Source organism: Colossoma macropomum, unplaced genomic scaffold, assembly GCF_904425465.1.
Source record: "Colossoma macropomum unplaced genomic scaffold, Colossoma_macropomum, whole genome shotgun sequence".
Taxonomy (NCBI): Eukaryota; Metazoa; Chordata; class Actinopteri; order Characiformes; family Serrasalmidae; genus Colossoma; species Colossoma macropomum.
The window spans coordinates 23,584,145-23,606,809 of NW_023494795.1; the positions used below are offsets into that span (position 1 = coordinate 23,584,145).

Below are 22,665 nucleotides of genomic sequence, written 5' to 3' on the forward strand. Positions count from 1 at the left end.
TCAACTTTGGCAACAGTAAAATCATTTAATCAATTTCAGCATGTAAAACCAAAGCTTTCTAGCATATTTTCAATCCCTATATTAAATATGTATGAGGCTTACTTTCTTATTTGGATGCATGTATGAGTGATTTGTGATATTTCTATTCATGTGACTGTTCAAAATGGTAGCTTCTCTGAATTTTTAGCTTTGTGAGATCACATTCTTTACATAATAAATAAACACAACAAAAGCAATCAGAAGTCTCCTTATTAATGGAAAAGAGTAGACAAAACTGCAAAAATAGCCGCTTCTTTTTGCGTCAACCTTTTGAGGTTATATCCGTTGAAAACATGATTTCTCGCATGCTGCAGTAGAGCCACTGCAGTCTGTAGAGTGAGATATACTAGTGTACAGACTAGTGTAAGCCCCTTCTGATGACGTATCTTAAAAGGTAGGAGAAGCATTTTAGAGATTACAACAAATTACATTAGTTGCTGCTAGGAAGCTGAATAGCTTATTTCAGGCATGTAACGGTGGCAACTTTCCTTAAATCATCACAAAAAATGGAGAGCAAGGGTTACTCGAAAGACAGAAAGCCTCATCAGATAAGGAAGATAACAAAGAAAAAGCTAAAGTTAGCAAGGTAGCTGGCTATCAATATACCTCAGTTTGGTTCTTTTTTTTCCTCAGGCTGAAAGGTCCATGTCTTTGGCACCCATTTTGTGCTGAATAAAGACAGAATCTCTGTTTTCTTTACAATTTTGTACAATTACCAAGGTCAGACTACACTGACGCTAGCTTGGATGTATTTATTCAATCAGCGGCTTGGCTAGCAGTCAGGATTGGTTAATACCACAGAGATCCCCAAAGGTTGTATAATGTACTTGTGTAATGCATGATAGGTATTGCAGTAAGATGTAAGCAATGATGAGTAAACACATGAAAGCAATATAAAATCGTGAATTCTGTCAAATCAATGAGACTAAGGGATGAAATGCTGCACTACAGAATACTGCACAACATGACAAATAACATATTTAACTCTAGTTTTAGGCCAGAATGTCCCTTAACAGGAGGCTTTAGAAATCATCTATACTTGGAGTGTACATGTTGTGTTCTCTTACACATTACCAAACTGTTCCGATGAAAAAGAAAGTGAAAGGGGGGACAAAGACTTCACATATACTATGTTTAGCAGTGGAAGCCTCAGCTAAGTGCAGGTCTGAACAGCACAGTCGAGATCTACTTTTAACATGCATCTCTCAATACTGCATTCACTCAGACTGAGGCTTATTTCCATATGCTTCTGTCACACTCCACATTATGACAGGAATGCATTTCATGACTAAAATACACATGTCAAAGTCCTGCTTCCAATAAAAGGCAACACTAGAGAAAGGGAATTTTGGGATACTTTCCAAGCCAAGCTGTTTATGCGAGTGTGTGTCTGTGTGCGTGTGTAAAAATGTACTAATCAGACTCATTAGTGAGGACGGAGTCTGGCAGCCTGGCACACGACCCACAGCACTGAATACGTACACACGTGTGCGTGAATGAGTGAGTGTGATAGAGAGAGCATGAGAGAGAGAGAGAGAGAGAGAGAGAGAGCGAGCATGAGAGAGAGAGACAGCATGAGAGAGAGAGAGAGAGAGAGAGAGAGCACATGAGAGAGAGACAGCATGAGAGAGAGAGAGAGAGAGAGAGAGAGAGAGAGAGAGAGAGAGCATGAGAGAGAGAGAGACAGCATGAGAGAGAGAGAGAGCAAGCATGAGAGAGAGAGAGAGAGAGAGACATGAGAGAGAGAGAGAGAGACAGCATGAGAGAGAGAGAGAGAGAGAGAGAGAGAGAGAGAGAGAGAGAGAGAGAGAGAGAGAGAGACACTTTTCTGCCCAAATTTATTAATAAAACCCCCTCCTTCCCCAAACTGACCGACTCAGAGAAAATGAAAATTTTACTGGGAGAAAATGTAGAAACAATAAGTTTAGCGGGACAGTTTATTCAGATCAGAGAAGAAAATGTAACATAGCACCTCAATTACATAATTAATATTTCTAATTCCTGATGTTCAAAATGTATTACATTTTTCATATGTACCTTGTTTGTTTTATTTATTTATTTATTTTTAATTATTATTATTATTTTATTGTATTTTATTTTATTACATTTGGCATGTCCATACTCATTCTATGCTTATGTGTATTACCATATTTATTTATTATTATTTTTTTTTCTTTCTTCCTTATTTATTTTCATATTCATTTTTTTTTTCCTATTCATTTATATCTTAATAATAATTCAATTTAAGATGTATTTACAGCTTTGGCAACATAGGTCTTATATCCTGTCATGCCAAAGCATATGTGATTTGATTTGATTTGATTTGATTTGAGAGAGAGAGAGAGACAGCATGAGAGAGAGAGAGAGAGAGAGAGAGAGAGAGAGAGAGAGAGAGAGAGAGAGAGAGAGAGAGAGAGAGAGAGAGAGAGAGAGATCGTCACACTGTGCAAAATAAAACAAAGGAAATCAAAAACCAATGAATCTTAATAGTGGCACACCAAACCACACCACACAGGCAGACACACACAGACGTGTGGGAATGAATATATGTAGAAGTGTGTATGCACTGACTAAGAAAGAAAGAAAGAATGAAAGAAAGAAAGAAAGAATAAATAAAAGTACAGTGAATGAAGGAAAAGCAAACAAAAAGGAGCACAATTAAAAGGAGAAAAAAAAGATAGAAAAGAAGTGAAAGACAGTGAGACAGAGACAGAGAGTTAGAGGACAGAGAGAGAAACAAAGAAACTGATAGAGAGAGAGAGAGAGAGAAAGAGACAGAGACAGACAGAGAGAGAGAGAGCTGTTGGTTTCAGGTGTGTACAGCTGTTTTATGCAGGTAGAGTGAGGGAGGTTCCTGCTTAACGTTCATGGCCCAACCCTACACACACACACACACACACACACACACACACACACACACACACACACACACACACACACACACACACACACCCTGTGTGATGTGAGGAGAAAGGAAGAGCAGTAATGCCTGTGTCAGAGAGTGCGGATTGGCTGGAGGTGCTAAAGGAGAGCAGTTATGTGAAGAATGTGCTGTTTTGATAAGATAACAGGTTAAGATGGCAGCCAAAGAAAAGCTGACAACCTGCATGTCTGCTTTCTAATTCAGACTTTATTTCACAAGCAGATCTAATGAAATGTGATAGACGCAGATGCATAGAGAGAAGGAAAGGAAGAAAGACAGAGTGAGAAAGAGAGACCTGGAGTCTCTTAAAACATTTTTCATTATAATAAACACACTGTAAAACACAATTACAGCCTTTTATTAGGCAGAGCTTGAAATATTTGTTTAAATATAAACTGTTCATTTGGACATAATTCTCAAATACTTGTCAGACTCTGAGTTTAGATTTCACGCTGGAGTTTCTCATAGCCTTAGTCATCTCCTACCTTTAAAGAATTTTGGCCTGCATTGACCTGTACTTCAGTTTTTCTTCCTCTGCTGCCACTGCCACCTTTGTTTATACATCCATAAATATTGCATATTGCACTGCCACTTGTTTATACACCCAGGCATACGGCACAACTATTAACAAATGTTATTGTTTACAGTGTTAGTCACTGGGTTCATTCACGGGACATGACATGCACCACTGCATTGTTACCTGCATACTTAGTTATTTTTGTACTGCACATTATATTTTATTTAGTATATTTTAATATATATCTTTACTTCTTCTTCTTCTATTTATGCAACTGCTTAATACCGATACTTTTGCTCGTTTTGCTCTTTACTGTACTTTGTGCTGCTGTAATCAACGACTTTCCCTTTTAGGATCCATCCCTCTTTCTGCTTCTTTCTTTCTTCCTTACTTCCTTTCCTTTTTTTCTATCTATAAAAAACACTCAGAAAAGAAACTCAATCATGGAAAGCTCATGTTTAAGGTATTCTTTTGTAATTTTATTTCCATGTATCGATGAGCTTAAAATGGTTCCTGGCACCACTTGGTAACTTAACTATCAGCAACTAACTTTATTAGTTCCCCAATTGGTGATTTGCTTTTGGGTAAGGTTTGGACAGAATTCGCATTGGGCTAACTTGGTGCAGTGGGTAAAGGTTGAGTCATGTTGAGACGGAAATCTCTTGGGATACATTCTGGTTCAGACAAAAATTTCAGGTCCCATTTCAGCTCTATCATTAGGTCTTCAAATAACTAACACAAACATACAAGCATGCACATTCGGACACACACAGACACACACAGACACACACACACACCTGAGGAGTGCTACAGCACACATAAATTAAATGCGAAAACCTGTGGGGGGAAAACTTTGCTTTCAAAAGTGCTTTTGCTTGTTTTTTATACTGTTTATTCCTGTGGTCACAGACCAGCAGTAAGATCACTGTATGTCAGTAATAACCTTTTGAAGTCTATCTCTGAACATACTACATCTAGAATGCATGTTGATATCTTACAGGGAAAAAAAAAGTATGACATTTAGAAATAGGAGTCATTTCACTCGCTCATAATTCACAGTCTTGAAATTCCACTCTGCAGCACATTTGGAATGAGTTTCAGAATCTTGTAGAGTTACAGTATTTGGTTCAATAGGTCAGTCCCAGACTTAAAGACTGATGTTTCTGTAAATATGCATATTAATGAATCTATCTTTACAAGCATGCATACCGATGCATTATGTCCATCTTCACATTTGTTCATCTTCACAGGAAACATTAGCTTAGTTTGATCAGAGAGTAGTCTACATGCGTCACACTTCTTATTGGCCAACATCTTTACGTTTAACCATCTGATACGCTAATCCAGAAATGTTTGATAATGTAAACAAGTTGACAACAATTAAAAAGCAATTATACATAAGTGTATGTTAAAGTCTGATCTTTCAAAAGAGAATCATGATGCATCTAAGAACTGATCATTTTCCCCATCCCCAGTAAACAAAGTCCCCAAGGAGAGGGGATTTTAGATTTAGTCTACATAAAGAATCTCAAATCAACTGATTCACCAGCTAGCGGAACATCTCTGTGCTACTGTGATTATGTAGCACTCGAGTTACATTAAACAAAAAGTCATATTCCTAATCAATGACACCTCCATCACAGGACACACACAAAACATACATAAACAAAGTTCACAGTAATAAAAGACACACACAGGCTGAGCCATGATGGGGCAACACTGTCAGACACAGACAGACAGGCTTGAGCTAGTAACATATGAAGTTATAATGAAATACATTTTTGTCATATTGGATACGAAGGCCCTGAAATCAGAATCACATGTTGTAATTTCAGTGAGCAGCTGAGAGAGACTATGATGTATTCAAGCTGTCGGTAGGTGTGTGTGACAGATGAGACAGACTGTGTGTGTGTGTGTGTGTGTGTGTGTGTGTGTGTGTGTGTGTGTGTGTGTTAGTTATGTCTTTGGGGGGAGGGAGTGGTTGCAAAACACCTGCATTGCATAAATTCTGAGCAAAACTAGCAGAACAATACATTTCTAATAGCCGAGAGAGGGCAAGCTACTGTAGACAATTCTAACATGGCCCAGCTGCGCGCGTGTGCTACAGTGTGATTCTGGCAAGCTCCTCCTGATTCGTGTCAGGATCTGATTGCATTTGGCTGAGGCTGAAATGAGCCGAATGGCCCTTTGATTAACAAAAAAAAAAAAACTATTGCAGTAACACGGAGAGCAAAGCAGTAAAATAAGTTACTGTACTTGCTTGGCATGCATATTTTTTTCATTCTCACACATAACATTGCATGCGAGTCCTAAACCACATGCAATAACATGCAAAAGACTATTATTCACATTCACAAAACACATAATGAAATATTATGATGTACAATGGGGCCCAAGTTTGGAGGCCTTGTTGAAAATCTGGATTTTTTTTTTTATTATTTATTTAAACCTGGAAATAAACAACAGAAAGTTTAATTAAATATTTAAGATTCTGCAATACTTCTAGGTTGCAATTTGTTATTGTCTGACCATGTCAAGGCCTTTGAAAAGAAAGGTCAGATTATTTTGAGCCAGACGACTCTCAGATGGATTTGATCTACTCATCAGAAGCTTTTGCACAAACTTGTGAAGTCCATAGTAGCTCGAGTCCACAATAGCTCGAGTCCACAATGTTATTGGAGCAAACGAGGGATATAGCAAATAAGAAATTCAGAAAATTATGCTAAAATTTCAAAGATTTTACCCTTCACTCAAACCATAACGGTTTTGGGCCACGATGTACATATTTCTAAGCACAAACCACACACACAAAATGACAGAGCATGCAACCACACACAAATTCAAGTCTAATCCTCCAAGCCTGCACTTCCTATAAAGACAGGAAGCCGGAAGCACTCATTCAGCCGAGCACTTAGTCTCTACTCATTTCCTCAGATTTCAACAGAGGAAACTTTTAAACCATTTAACAGCCTTTACCAGTCTGTATTCTGTCTGACGCCTTCGCCCTGTCTCTCTCTAACTTTTCTTACAGCTTTTCAAGTTGTTATTTTTTTTTTAATTCAGTAGTGTTTCCACAACAGGGATGAACCAATCCTACTTTTTTCTGTCCTGATACCAATTCCAATACCTGAACTCAGGATTTCTCACATAGCTTGTATCTACGTAGAAAAGTTCTGCTCATACATGTGACACATTTGGAGAAGAAACACATGAGCCTTAGGTCATTATGGCCAATGTCAAATGTTGGCTAGAGGGGTATAAAGCCCCCAGTGTATTTGTTATGGCCGAATTATACTTCTCCGTCTGCGTATCCATGAATATCTGCAGGAACCGTGCACGGTTCTCTGCATAGCTGTCAACATAACAGTGTGTGCACTAGGGGCAAGTGTCCAAACCAGAACGTAAAGAGAACGAAGAGGAACGTCTAGAATGGGTTGTATAATGTTTGTAACGCTACAACTCTGTGTTGATTCTGTGATATTTCTGGTTCAGGTCGAGTACTGTTTGGGTCTCATCTCGCTCGAACGCTACACGGTAGCCAATCAGCATTGACACACAGCTCAATAGTTTGCACAAGGCATAGGTGAGATTTCAGGGGTGTAGATGCCATGGCCTCTGTGCTTCTACACAACAACATACTACTATTACTTATACTACATACTACTATTACGCCTTCCCTGCATCTTTACACAGATACAGTGGGGTTGAAAAGTCTGAGACCACTAGTGAACATGCTTCTCTTTTGCATTCTTTAAATAATCTTTTTATTCTAAAAGTAGAATGTTTGAAATTTTAACACAAATTTCAGAATTTTTCGATTTACTATGTCCTTCATTTGCTTTATTGACAGAGAGCCCTTGAGCTGACATGGACTTTAAGAGTTGGTGCAAAAGCCTCTGATGAGAAGATCAAATTCACCTGAGAGTCATGTGAACATGTGCTTCACTGGAAGGAACAAGCTTCCAAGGAGTAAAAAATAAAAATAAATAAATAAGTAAAATTTTGTACAAAAATCTTAACATGGATAATGTCACAAACATACTTATTTTTGACTAGTGAATCTAGACAATGCAGAATCTTTAAGACTTCTTCATTTTACTTGTAATAAATTTTCTTCATTTCTTTATATTTTTTTAAATTGTTAATTTCCAGGTTTAAATGAAGATTTTCAACATAGTGTCAGACTTTTGGATCCAACTGTATGTGCATCTTCGGAAAAGGAATAGGAATAGGAATAGGAATAGGAAAGTCTTTAGACTGTCCTAAACAGTGAGGGCATAGGCAAAAACCAGCAGGAGTAACACTAAACCCAAAGTTCACCTTAAACCATCAGTAACCCACTACACACATGTGAATCCCCAATAACTCTTGCCGCTTCAGCCATATGGAGGAGGGAGTGACCAATAGAGGAAACAAGAGTGGTCGTTTACAACCAGGCAAGGATTACCACCTCCTGGGATAACTCTGGGTGGTCACACATTACCATACAGGCAACCACACGCACACACCCGCACAAAGGTCTTCATAGGGCAGGGCAGCATTTGACCTACAGCCTGTGGACTCTAAAGGAGAAACTCCTGACCTATTATCCAATCCAATGCATCACTGCCCACATCTGGATGGCGTGTGTGAGTGCAGAGATGTTTAACAGCCAGGGTGTAGGGTTGTGACTGCTGAGTCATTAAGATGTTTAATGGTGAAAATGTTCCAGTTCTCTTGCGGTTAAACAAGACTGAGCTTCATAGTCTCACATTGTGTGTGACTTAGAAAGCAACACCAAAAGTAGAAGAAGAAAAAAGTATACTCAGAGTAAGGAGGTCCTGACTCTTTTGATATGCTTGATATTTGTTATTTTCTCTGCTTAAGGCTAACGTAAAAGGCTCGAGACTAGCAGTGGTGCACCTGTGAAATGTGCCCCTGGGGAAACACAAGCTCCTCCAACTATTTCCTGACCCTGAGGGAGGGGTAAAGCAAAACCAGATGGGGTGAGAGGGTTGGCCAGGTCAGACGGGGTTGGGAAAGGATGAAGAGTGAGTGTGTGTGTCTACACACGGGTTAGCTTGTGGGTTGAGCTTATCCTGTTCCTGTTCTAGGTCAATTTAATAAAGCATTACAAGACCCATTTATAATATGTACTATATACATATATATATATATATGAATTATACATTTATATAATTATATAACTTATCACATAAATCATGTCATTTCAGGGTGAAAACAGTGTCCAATAACCAACATCTAATGAACAGTGGCTGCATGTTCCAGCTAATGAGTGTATATATCATCTCATACATACAGTCAATGGTTCCAACTCCTCTGCGATTGTACCCTCTTGCCCTCGCTCATACAGCTTGTGGATTCTTGTTACATTAAAGGCTCTCAAGGTGAACTGGACCTTTCCACTTTGTTGTTACTTTGTTAGTAGTATTGCTGCTCACTGATTTATCCACAGATCTCCCATGAGTACTTTTTACTATACTGTGCTAAAGGCACCAAAAGGTGCTGCTTTAGAAGACATTTAAAAGCTGTTTTTGCACAAGGGGTCTAGAATCATGGATCCTATCTAAGCAAAATACAGCACAACTACTACTGATGGCTCAAAGGGTCAAACTAGAAGAATGCATTAAAAACTTAAAGGAAAAAAGTGGCTTAAATTTCTATTAGCTTTTATTAACACTTCTAACTTAGACAACCCTAGTGTCTATACAATGTCAAGACGTGAGGTCATACATGTGTCCCACATACACGTGAGCAGAAACTTCTTCTGTTTAATGAATTCAGCTACTTTAAGGTGCATCCATTGCTAAAACATGCTCTTTGGAGTGGTGTTTGGTTAACCTTAGTAACCAAATAGAAATTGTTTTGCCCTGTCAGTTTAAGTTTAAAAAAAAAGATGAAAATGTTGGTCCTGTATGTTAGCCCTGTTTTTCCCACAATGTCAGAACATTTTTGTCCTGAGATTGTCTGAAAACAAGTACATAAACACAGAGAACACTAAGGTGCTGAATGATAAAGCAGAAGAACAGGGTCCCAAGAGCCTTTGGTGAAAACATGTCAGCTGAACTTGTGCAGTGCTCCATAACATGCAGTGGATGAGAATGTAAAAAAGTCATTAAGTCACTTATCACCTTCTGTGTCTCACACACACTCAAACACATAAACGGGCACACAAAGGCTGTTACACTTAGCTGTCGTCATTACCGGGACTATTTTGTGTTGCTCAGGCAAGTGCATTGACAGACAGATTGAGGGAGATGACACTGCCCACATATTCCAACACACTCACCCTTACCTTCATAGTGATCCATTTGCCTCTTGCTCTCATGCTTTTCCTACCTACTCATCTTCTCTCATTTTTGCCAACTGCCTGTGTTCACAGGTTCAGAACCTTTAGACACGGTGTAGACGCAAACATGCTCCAGCGTCACTATGGCAACATTATTCTTTGCTGTGCCTAAAGGCTGTCATCACAGAGATTACAGTAGATGATCCATAACCCTGTACAGGAGTTTCACACAATCACACAGAGCTAGCTGGTCATCGCTGTTCTGGTGATGACTGATCAGCAGGGAGCCGCTGAAGGATTTAACACACTTGCTTAGCATGCTCATACACACACACACACACACACACACACACACACACACTACTGATGCAACTGTTTTCATTGCCTGTTATAACCAATCTGTCATGGGCCTGTTTCATAAAGACAATAGTCAATGCTTAGCAGTCTCAAGGGCAGACTCATAAAGCTGCACTCATTTAGCTCACAGTGAGGTTAAGAGTGCAGCAACAACCCCACTTACTCAAACACAGCTATATTCTCAACATTTCCAATATGAGCTGGCTACAGAGCTGCACTGTTCCCTGCATACAGAGCCTGCTTGGCGAACAGCCTCTTGCCCTCTGAAACACACTCACACACCCTTTTCTTCATTCTCTGCTCTGCTATATTAGAGGTCTTGTTCCTACACTCCATTTGATGGCCATTAAGCACAAGTTATTCGTTTATTCAGGGGACATTTCTTCAGAGATTAGATATAACACAATCCACTTGCATAAGTAAGGGGATAGTGCAAGAAAAATAAAAACAAAAACAGAAGCTCAAAAAATGATTCAAAGATACAAAGAACAACCGCGCAAGACCTGGTAGACCAACAAAACTGCTTAATGCTTTCATCTTTAAGAGATGAATATCAAACTCCACTATCCTATCATCCTATCATCCAGCCTTCCAATATGAGAAGACAACTCAATGCTGTCTCAAAGGATGTGCAAGAATCTGGTACCGAGAAAAGGAAATAGACATAAAAGAAGAAAGTTTACAAATCAAACAAATACGTATATGTGTTCTCAGAACAGACTGATCACCGCAAAGTCCAGACTACATCATCATCAAATGTGTTTCTAACACCGAACTTTGGAGATTTCTTTGAAAAACCGAAAGCAAGCTTCCCTGAAAGAATGCAATCTGTAATAAAGGAACAAAGGTAAAAATGAAGCTGAGAGCCAAGAACACCAAAATGGTAATTGGGCTCCGCATTATTCCTTAGGTGCTATTTGGCACTTATTCTAAAATGTGAAAAATAGCAATAAAAATCTATCTGTATTCGGATTCAAGCTGAGTGTAGATATTCAGCATTTTTCTGATCGGAATAAGCATTTGAACATGCTTCCTTGTCGATAAAGGTGCTTTTTGTTGTGTAAGCTTATCTGACACAACCATGAAAAGAAAAACACACTTCTGTAGTCTGGCCCAACGTCCCACCCACAGCATTATTAATTTCTACAGCATGATTGCTCAAATGCTTACTGTAATATTTTTACTGGGGTTACTTTTACAGTTCTATGGATTTGGTTAGTGTAGGCTTTATCTGTACCTAGGCTTTCTCTCTTGCACCCATACACTGGAAAAGGCAAGATCCACCCATTATGTGTGCCCATTCAATACTGACAGTGACTCATACTAAGAATCTGGTTTTTTTATATATATATATATATATATATATATATATATATATATATATATATATATATATATATATATATATTAAAAAAAAAGTAAATATATTTGTATAATTTTTTTAATTGTACATTTTTGAGACCCTTTTTGACATCTATTTTTCTTACAAGCGTCAAAAACAGACTATTAAGCAGCTATTTAAGTGATTTAGTTTTTTCTGGTTAAAGATAACTTTAAAATGTTTGAGTTACTATTTTTGCAATAGTGTACCCTACTGTCTAAAACTCAAGGCACTTTATTTCTTGTGTTTTAATATCCATTTAATGCAAGTTGTGAATGAGTTTCATTCTTGTAAATTTTCCCACTACAAACATCAAATTTATAGTAAATGAATATTGGCCCCAAATACCAGTTATCGGTGTCCCTTTAAGAACCCATTAAGAGCCATCTTTTTTTACGAGTGTAGTGTTCGCCGAGCACCACACCCAAATTCGTCCCTCCGACTGCCAAACAGTGAAGAGACATGTTTTTACTGCTCCACAGTCCAGTGGCTTTGTACTTTAGCTGACGCTTGGCATTGCACATAGTGATCTTGGGTTTGTGTGAAGTTACTTGGCCATGGAAACCCATTACATGAAGCTCCCAACGCACCGTTCTTGTGCTGATATTGCTTTTAGAGGCAGTTTGAAACTCTGTAGTGAGTGATGCAACAGAGATGATTTTTATGTGTTACGCGCTTCAGCACTCGCTGGTCCTGCTCTAAGTTTGTATGGTCTACCACTTGGCTGAACTGATGCTACTCGTAAACACTTCTTTTTCACAATAATAGCACTTACAGTTGACTGGGGCAGATCTATCAGGACAGAAATTTCATGAACTGACTTGTGGCGGAGGTGGCATCCTATGACAGCAGTATAATTAAAGTCACTGAGCTGTTCTCAACAACCCATTTTACTGCCAGTGTCTATGGAGACTGTGTGTGTGTGTGTGTGTGTGTGTGTGTGTGTGTACACACACACACACACACACACACACATATACATGCGCGTGTGGATGTGTTTACTCATGTGACATATGATAACAGGTAGAGGATGCAGCAGGGCCAGGGTAGGCTTGCACCTTAAACTTTCAGCAGGATGGAGACAGAGCCAGGCTTAGAAAAAGTGAGAGAGAGAGAGAGAGAGAGAGAGAGAGAGAGAGAGAGAGAGAGAGAGTGAGTGTGAGAGAGGGAGTGAGTGAAAGCATGAATAATTTATGAGCGGAAAAAAAATGATTGATGTGGGATATTTCATTTCCCGTAAGCGTACACACACATACACCACACACACACGCATGCGCAAGGGCACGAACACATACACATATGCCAGAAGCCTTCATGACTTCAAAGGGTGCGGTCTGGACTTCCTCTTGGTCTCCAGTGGACAAACAGGGTCTTTTTCAGAGTCAAAGCAAAACTCAAACACACACATACGGGCAAACGTTCAAAAAGCTCACTCACACACACATACACACCTGTGTTTCTGGTCTGAGCTACAGAGGCATATTTTCAGGTTGTTTTTGAGTGACTGAGGCTGCAAAGCTCCGTTAAATGTGTAGCGTACTCCATTTTTCTTAAACTGAAAATTAGCATCCAAAAACTCTGTTTCTGTTGAGATGAAGATGTGATGAGTCTGCCGATTTATTATCTCTACCAGCCAAATTCAAACAAAACCTTCGAGTCATGCTTAACCCTTTCCAATAAAAACTTTCACAACAAGCAAATAAGAACTGCAAACAATGTATTGACCACCCGTTAACATGGTTTACTTTTGGTAAGCTAATGTCATATGGCAGAAAACGTGTTCTGTGGGCCAGTAACAGTGTGTTGTGGTTTTTACTGCTGCTTTCCCGTATTTCTGGAAACATGACTGAACCGAGTCCAAAAAGTGAACAGCACACGCAGACTTTAACAGCTCTGCCTTAAAACAGCTCTGCTGACTAGCAATCCGGCCTTCTGCATCAGCAGCCAGCTTTGTCACACACAGATAATACCTGGCTGGTATGGATGAAACCGATACAATTCAATATCACAATATTTTTTAAATATATCACTGTATTAGACAATTTTTAAGGTAGTAGAAATAAAGTTGATGAATCCAGTTCATCATGTGTTCTGCTGCTCTCTGCTAAAAGAACTAGATCAGACTTGACTGTTCTGTTATACTTCTTTAATTATACCAAAGGGAACCTTTGGACTTCCAGAGAGGAAACTTATTACTTATTTAGCTTTTTTTCTCAAAAGAATCTGAAGCACCCAGCAAATGATATACACTGTACTTAACTTTGTTTTTGTTATTTACCAATATTGCTAAAACTAAAAATGAAAATTGCTGTGTGACATCCCTACACTGTTAGAAATAAAGGTTCTGTACAGGTACATTTTCCATTACAAGGTACTATGTTCCCTGTGTACTGAGATGTACCCTTGAGGGCACCACCCCAGTGACGAGAGATTTTTTGGGAGATTTTTGTAATGATTTATGGCCCGTGTCTAACCCTACTTTCACATTAGCAGTCAAAAAGAGAGAAGTGACCAGTCATTTTCTACAGAAGTAGGTGATTTTAGCTGTGACCTAAAAACAAACAACACGGCATCAGAGTAACAAGTGATAAATCAAGCTAAGATTTATTTTTATATATATATATATATATATATATATATATATATATATATATATATATATATATATATATACACACACACACACACATATATATATACATACATACACACACACACACACACACACACAGTTCTAAGTGTTTCTTCCAATTCTTGTTGTGTATTATTTTTTTTCTGAAAAAAGAAAATCATCACCCTCCTGGTGACATGTACTCCAGTGACAGAAACGAATGATGGAAAATGCATTGACCATGAACTAGACCCACTGAAACTGGAGATAACCCCCACACACAGACACACACACAGACACACACACAGACACACACACAGACACACACACAGACACACACAGACTCGCTCTTTTTCTTTCTGTGACGGAGCTGAATAGAGAAAGATTTCCTTAATTTGGTTCAAAAGTTTCAGGAAGACAAAGCCCATACCACTTAATACAGGAGTTGTCAGTAAAATATGCAAGCACACTGAATGATGAAGTGCGAGAAAAAGCGAATGTGAGAGAGAGACAGGGAGTATGTAACCTCTCTGTAATGAAAACTTAGCTTGCTGACGAAGCAAAAGAAATATAAAGTGAAGAGAGTAGAGAGATACAGAAGACAGTCTGTGACCCAAAAAGGGGAGACAAAGTAAAAGGTGACCATACGGTCAGTCAGGTTTGACACTGTGTGCGAGCCACAGTGCATAAATCCATGTCAGTATCTCCTGTATCTTGCGCTGTTTCTATCACCGATACTATTTTTTCCCCTCCTCCTCTGTTCTTTTCCCTCCGTCTCCCTCTCCTTCCCTGAGCTCAGTGTGATACTCGGAAAGTTGAGGATTCTGGTTACAGAGGGCATGTGAAGAGAGGAGAGAAAAACAGAAAGAGAGAAATGAGAGCATGTGCTTTCATCCTCAGCACAGCAGGGAAGAGCTTGGCCTTGTCAATCCCAGGGACAGCAGCTGCCACACGCACACACAGGGTCAGGGGTAAATGAATCCTTTTTTTTTTTTTAATCATGTATCAATGATCCTAATAACACACTTGCTTCATTTGATATCTAATCAACAATTAGGTGTGTTGGAGCAGTTGTAATTATTTGCCATAAAAATAATTGCAATTAATAATTTAATTGTTTTTCTTTGTGCACTGCATACAGCTATTAAGGTACAAACCTAAAGTGGCTAATTAGCAATTTTGCTCCGTGGCTCTTAATTGATGACGGACACAGCTCAAGCTCAAAAATGATTCATCATTGGTTTTTAAAGTTGAAATAGCACCAGAAAGAATTAGAACTTGTCATTTCTTGTCAAGTCAAGACCCATGACATGTCTCAATAAATTTATTTTCTGCTTTCTTTTTTGAAATATGACATAACTTTTTGCATAAAGAAGGGGAAAGTAAGTTTCCAAAACTGGAGTAAAAAAAAATTCTATAAAAAAAAAGTCACCGTGAAAATGGGACTCATAACAAACGTGCAAGACTTGGTGTTCCTCAAAAGTTGTCACCTTGAGATGAACAGAACTTCAAGCTTTTACCTCTGAGAGAGAGGAAAAAATTAAGCTGCACTTTTGCTTCAGATTTGAAAAAAATCCATAGGTGTTTCTGTACATCCTTCCACCTCAACATTACGGTATATATTTGGGATTACCTGGATTGTGAGTAGCAGAAAAAGCAACCAACTTCTAAGACTGAACTGTGTGGAAAACTATTCTTGCAAATTTCTCTGAAAAATGAAAAGCAAGTCTCTCAAAAAGTATGGAAGCTGTAACGAAAGCAAACTGTGGACACACTGAATACTGAAAAGCAATCATATTCAGTATTTAGTTGTTGAGACTTGTGTAATTTACTGTTAAACATATGCTTTCTGCTTTTTATTTTTCCTAACTGAAAAATAACTTGTAAATAATGGCCATTTTGACTTTAATAAATCAAGGGTGGTCTTTGATTTTTGCAGAGAGCTGTATGTGTACATATACTATCACATTACCTTCTATGACTTTGGCGGTGTTCTGTGTGAAAAGGTGAAATGTCTCACTAAACTAACCTTAAAACAAGTCCTGTTCTCATCATACACTACTACAGTGTCTTAGCAGATCTTAAGAGCTTAAAGTTCCCCCAAATCAGAGGACACAACAACAGAGTGTGCATGCACATGCGCACACACACACACACACACACACACACACACACACATACACTTAGATTAAGGTGGCCTCAACTCACAGCTGTGTTTATTTCCCTGGCTGGATGCCGGCCACTGGAGTTTAAACCCCAAAAGCCCACCAAACCAACCTCCCCACCCCTCAAAAACAGCAAATTCCATCCTTGGTACCACACACACACACACACACACACACACACACACACACACACACACACACAAGCACAGTACGCAATATATCACATGAAATAAAACACAGAAAACAGAAATAGATACAAAAGAGAAGCTTATTTTTAGTATTTACTTGTCATTGAACAATAGTAAAAGGGGGAACACGTAAAACTATCATGTTGCCTGTCTCTAAATGCATTCACCAGAAAGCAAAAGTACGTTTCAGGTGGACCAGATAGTACATCAGGTGAAAATGAAAAAGAAAATGAAAATCATATATAATATACATTTAGAAATGAAAGGGTTATTGTGTTATTTCTCTCAGTGCTGGGTTAAAGTAACCATATATAAAGTAACCATCTTTTATGACCTAGCGATGCTGGGGCCGTTTAACCTAGTACGTGTTCTGTTACATAGTGATCCAACGCTGGGTTATGGAAATTACTAAATTTTTTTCATCATGAATTTTATGTTCTTGTTTACTATTTTCTTTCTAAGAATGTGCGCAAAAAGTAAAAATCTCACACATTAGTTCCAGACTGTGAGACTTGAACTGTATGGCTTGGGCCATACAGTGTGTGTGTGCTGGAGGACTTCAAATATTCAAAAATATTCAAGTTTCAATACTTCATACAAATAGAGACCAATCAAAACTATGCATAGGTTCAAGAGTTTAGACAAACACACTCTCAGGAGGCCTGCCTGTTCTGCTCTAAGTCCTCACTCACTCACTCATTCTCATTCTCTCTCTCTCTCTCTCTCTCACACACACACACACACACACACACACACACACACACATTCTTCATGCACCACAGTTACACGGTGCTCACTTGCTGTAGTTGCTGGTTTGACAGTAATGGCTCCATTTTTCTCTGCTGCTATTTTAGAGCTCAGTGACTCAGAAGACTTCATACGTCTCACAGAGAGCCGCAGTCAGTACAAAACACCTCCATTTTCCTAAATGCCTTCCATACCTCCCACACAGCTAGTGCTGAAGCCCAGGGCTTTAACATTCACATGACATTCAGTGAAACCACTGTGTAACCAAAGACAGAGGCAATAAAGGGAGAACATTAGCTTGGTCAAAATTGTATTAAGATTATTTTAAAAACAAGTAATAACCCTTTGTACACTGGTGACACTGTTGTGATTGTAAGGCTGACTTCATGTTTTAAACAGATGGGAAAATAAAAGACTAAAAAATATTTAAACAAATAAATAAATAATGTGTCAGCCCATTCAAGTTATCAAAAAGCTTAATTATATATGTATGTGTGTATGTATGTATGAACGCGCATATATATATATATATATTATATATATATATATATATATATATATATATATATATATATGGTATCTGTACCTGAGATGTTCTGTGAGGGTCTTAGGGAATATCCTAACAAGGCCAGTCAAGGTGTTTATATCCTTTAAATCAAAAATGGACTGGAACTTGGTAGCCAGTATTGTACCAACATGGCTTGCTGAAGATAAGAAAATATTTGCTAACTTATGCATGCAAATGCTAACATCAAGATTTTTGATAACTTGAATGGGATTAATGTGGTATTTATAATAAAATAGAAATACAATTCAGTGGTAGGAATCTGAAGAGTGAGAAGTGACCAGTTACAAAGTTTTGCAAAAAAAATGTATTTAAGCATTGCGTGCTCATTTATATTTGAATAACACTTTAAAATACAAAAAATTTGTTTAGGACAGTAGAAAGTTGGTTCGGGACAGTGAACTTTCAGGTCGCTTGCCAGATTGGGCTAGTAGGGAAAAAGTTAACATTGAACCCTGCCACACTCAGACATCCTACATACCTAGAAACTAACACACACACATACACCCAAAGCAGGACCTGGTTACACCTTCTGGGGGCCAGTTAGGAAGCCTTATATCCCAAAGACATTCCTATACTGAGGTTAATAACCATCAACTACAACTTCTTTGTAGCCCCTATAATCTGAGGGGGGAAAATTTAAATTTTACATGATTGCTGATTCTGCATTTAACTGCCTAGTTACTGTAACGGGGACAGTATACCACAGTGGGTAAAGGCTAATTAACCAGAGTTCTACCTTTTACAGCATTAGGTGTAGATTCTAAGGTCATGCTTATGCACCTTTTCTTTACCACGGTCAACTTCAGTCAACAGTTAGCTATGTTCCCACAATCTGCAGAAAGAGTCGAGAAGGCTAATAATGTTTTACATGTCTCCGCAGAAAAAAAAAGAGCTCTCTCTATGTCTTTTTGCAGAACTGCTGTAAAACAGTGACAGTGATGACCAACAGCAATGTACAGCTGTGTAAATGTTTCAATGGTGATAGCAATCACCGAAAACTGGAGATGAACTAAAGAGAGCTTTGGCGGTCACTTTTATTGGTTTAAGGTGAGAGGAAAAAAATAAAAAACACAAAGGAATGGAAGAACTCCACACCTTTGGGTTCATTCTGCGCTATAAGAGCACAAGACAAATTAGATTTTGTAACATTTTTCATAACATTAGATTTGGGCTTGACTTCCAAGGGAAAGGTTGTATGCCTCTCGAGGTTCACCCTCACAAGCATTTTTAATGCACGAATGTACGAATGAACGGGATGCACGAATATGGAAATCATGGGCTGAGTGTAAAAATTTTAGCACAGTAGCCCGTTACCTAAACAGTCTACTACTCTGCAGTACAATAAACACAAATAACAAATATTGGTATAAAACAAATTTGGGTTTAAAAATTCAGGCAGCTCTAAACATTCATCTGATACTAATACTTTTTTTTTTTAAGCGAATATCTGCTGATAGGGATATGACTGATATTATCACACATCAAAAAATGTTGATAACTGTTCACTGTCAGGCAAAAGGGGCATTTCTAAAGCAAAAGGCATGCTTCATTTGTTTCAATGGATTATTGTTGTTTAGCCACTTGCAACACTCACACAATGAGACATGATGAAGGCACAAACATTTACAAGACACAGACCGTGTGCATGCGCAAATAAGAAGAGAAAACAAGTAAAAGTTCACTAAAATGAGACACCAAGAGAGGAGGAAGAGGGAGGGAGGGAGAGAGGGAGAGAGGGAGAGAGAGAGAGAGAGAGAGAGAGGAGTACCTCCACGTAGTCTCTGGCATGGCCCCAGTCTCTCTTGGAGTCTAGATTACCCAGGCTGAAGCACTGCAATTGGCCGAGGTGGATCTTTGCCACTGAACGACTGATTTTCCGTGTCACAAAGTTGGCACCTGCAAAACACATGAAAAAAAAAATTGTGGGCTCTTCTAGTATTCATGAATGTAGATGTAGAGCGTCTAACAAACATGAGGGACTCGGCTTCATTTTTGCTCACTTTCTGTATCGTACATCTCTTTTCTCTTTGTCTCAATTGGTTTCTCTCACTTTCTCTTTTTGTCTCTTTACTTCTCCTTCCTGATGTAAAATGTCACTTTAAATCTTGTGAGGCCAAAATAAATCCAGCCCCATGTCAGTCAGTCAGTCATTTAGTCACACATAGGCACACAGAGGGATAAAATGAAACTCTTGTCTAGTCAGTAGACCACCCTGGAGGCACTGAGAGCCAGGCCAAAGTCCTGCAAAGCTGCCAAAGAAACACACATACACACGCACACTCTTGATCTGTGGGAAACCTTGGATGTTCCGAGGACCTGCTGGGCTGTGCTGCATTTAAAACCAGAGAGACGTTGGAGTTTTAATGCAGTAACTCCACTCCACCACAGCTGCCTGCCTGCCTGTAATATAGGGTCTCAGGTCAGGGCTGCATTCTCATTAAGTAGGTCCAGTAATATATATGCTCAAGCCATTTTAAGTACAGAACTTCCTTTAAACCCTGGTCATATACATGTGAACGTGAGCTTAAATGTATGTAACATAAGCCAACTTGTACAGTATTTTTCATTGTAACATTGATATGCCAATCTGTAACTAAACCAATTATAAAGACCTGAACAAACTGAGATAGAAGTCACAGAAAAAGCACTACCTTCATAGTCTAAGAGCTCATTTGTGGTCTTGTTCGAATGCACACTGCCCATCAGAAGCTTGGGAACATCTTGTCTTCTATTGAAATTTTCCAAGCAATGTTTGTTTTTCACTGTTGCTTTTCAATTAAAATACCTGCTTTGAGTATACTGTTCAACACTCAGCTCATTAAAGTGTGTTACTCCTTCACATGAAGAGTAGGTTTCGCATCAATGAGTTGACATTTTTCTTTTCTAAACTATTGTTAAAAGCACCTGTTGAAACTCTTTTGGCCCAAGGTGACTTAAACATTTGAAAGATTTGAGTGCTGATACATCACAACAAGGGGGGTTTGCGTTTCGTAGCACTCTCACTAATATTTACGTGTGATATTGTTTGCCTCAGAATAAACATGGTTAGCATATTAATATGTTAAGGTATTGCATAAAAACTCAAACTAAATGTTAAAGTGGGTGTCCCCAAACTTTTGACAGGCAGTGCATGTTTTAGCATGCACATAATAGTTGTTTGAAGAAGTGGTGGAGTCTCAGTGGTCACTGCCTCTGCTCCAAAACGCTTCAGTACAAAGCGCTCCTTCTACACACGCTCATGGCCAGGTGTGTGAGCTTGGCACCAGAACTGCAGTTTGAAACACAGCACTGTAAATACTGGAGTTACTCAAACCGTCACAGGCAAACCGCACTGGGGACCAGGAGATCAGATTTCTTCTCACATTTTAGCGATTGGCCCGCAATAATGGATTAGCCGTGTGCCATGTTAGCGTGTGTTTGAAAGCCCACGACAGGCCGTCTCCACACGCTGGCTCGTGCTTCCAGTTTGAGTGTAATTATGGTGTCTTACTGCGTGTGGAGGAAAGTTGTGAAGAGGAGCAGAGTCCCAGGGAGCTGACCGCAGCCTGGTCTCTGCCTGGCCAAACAGCCCTACTCAGGGGCACATGCACATATATACACACACACACACACACACACACACACACACACACATATATATATATATATATATATACACACACACGAGTATGAGAGAGAGACAGAGAGAGAGAGAGAGAGAGAGAGAGAGAGAGAGAGAGAGAGAGAGAGAGAGAAAGGGGGACTGAGACCAGAAGTTCCAAGGTTTTGTTTTTTTTTTATGAAAAAGCCAACGTTGAATATATACTTCAGTTCTCCCTCTCTCAACACTGACTATTAAAAAGTCATGTCTTGTTTTCAGCTGCCATTAAAAACCATGATGACACAAATACAGGGAACAATAGCTACCAATATTTAGTCCACTTTTCCATCTAGAGATCACCTGTGTGTGTATGTACGTGTACATATATGAGAATGTGACATGAGACATTTCATTTTGAACACTAAAAGAGCATCTATGTCATTCACCTTCTGTGCTGCCATGACAACTGAGTTAACACAAACACAGGTGTGTGAGGTGGAGTGGAGAGGGACATGTTTAGCTTTGTGTATGTAGGACAGGTGAGAGGTCTAACATCACATTCATAAAGGTGCCGTCTCCTTCACCTAAAGAGCTTTAAACTCACCAAAAACAAACATGAGAAAGCAAACACTGAGAAGTTTTCACACATGAAACCGCCATTATCAACTATAGGAGTAATCGAGTAATCTAAGAATTATTTTGATGTTTTTTTTATTTAAGTAATCTGTTTTTTTGTTTGTGTGTAAACAATAAAAATAGTACAACAAAAACAACAAAAACCTAAAAATTCAAAGACTACTTTACTGAAGAAAATGAAAAAGGAAGCATTTGAAAATGTTTTATACATAAATAAAAATGACAAAAAATGGTAATAATAGTGATTAACTTGCAATTTGAATGAAAAACAGGGTCTCTTATGTTCATTATAAAGCCTTGCTTAGAATCACTCCACATGTTCAGAACAGCATCACAATTGCATGTATATGAATCAAAATGTATATGAAGTAACTGGTTTTGTTTAAGGTCTAAGCTGACCAGCTCAGCAGACAGCTTACAGAAAAATATCAAAAATATTCTAAAATATTCTAAAAATATTCAGTTCGGATTCACTGTAAAACTGCAACATACAAAGCAAGGAAAATGTCACTTAAAGGTCTGTTACAAGCTGCACTTTTTTTAAGTGTTTAAATAGAGCTAGCCTAGTAGTACAATCCCGTTTCAGAAACAGTTGGAACGTTGTGCAAAATGTAAATAATAGAGAATGCAATAATGTGAAATTTTTATAAACCCTATGTTTAAT

The 22,665-nt window shown here is 38.6% G+C and overlaps 1 protein-coding gene across 2 annotated transcripts in view; it reads right to left on the bottom strand.

Moving 5' to 3' along the window:
- The window catches only part of gmds (GDP-mannose 4,6-dehydratase), a 69,712-nt gene that overhangs the window by 21,515 nt on the left and 25,532 nt on the right, over positions 1-22,665 (bottom strand). For both annotated transcript variants that reach the window (XM_036581915.1, XM_036581914.1), the window contains one exon: positions 19,554-19,681. In XM_036581915.1, the coding sequence (XP_036437808.1) occupies positions 19,554-19,681 (128 nt within the window). The remainder of the gene's footprint in view (positions 1-19,553; positions 19,682-22,665) is intronic.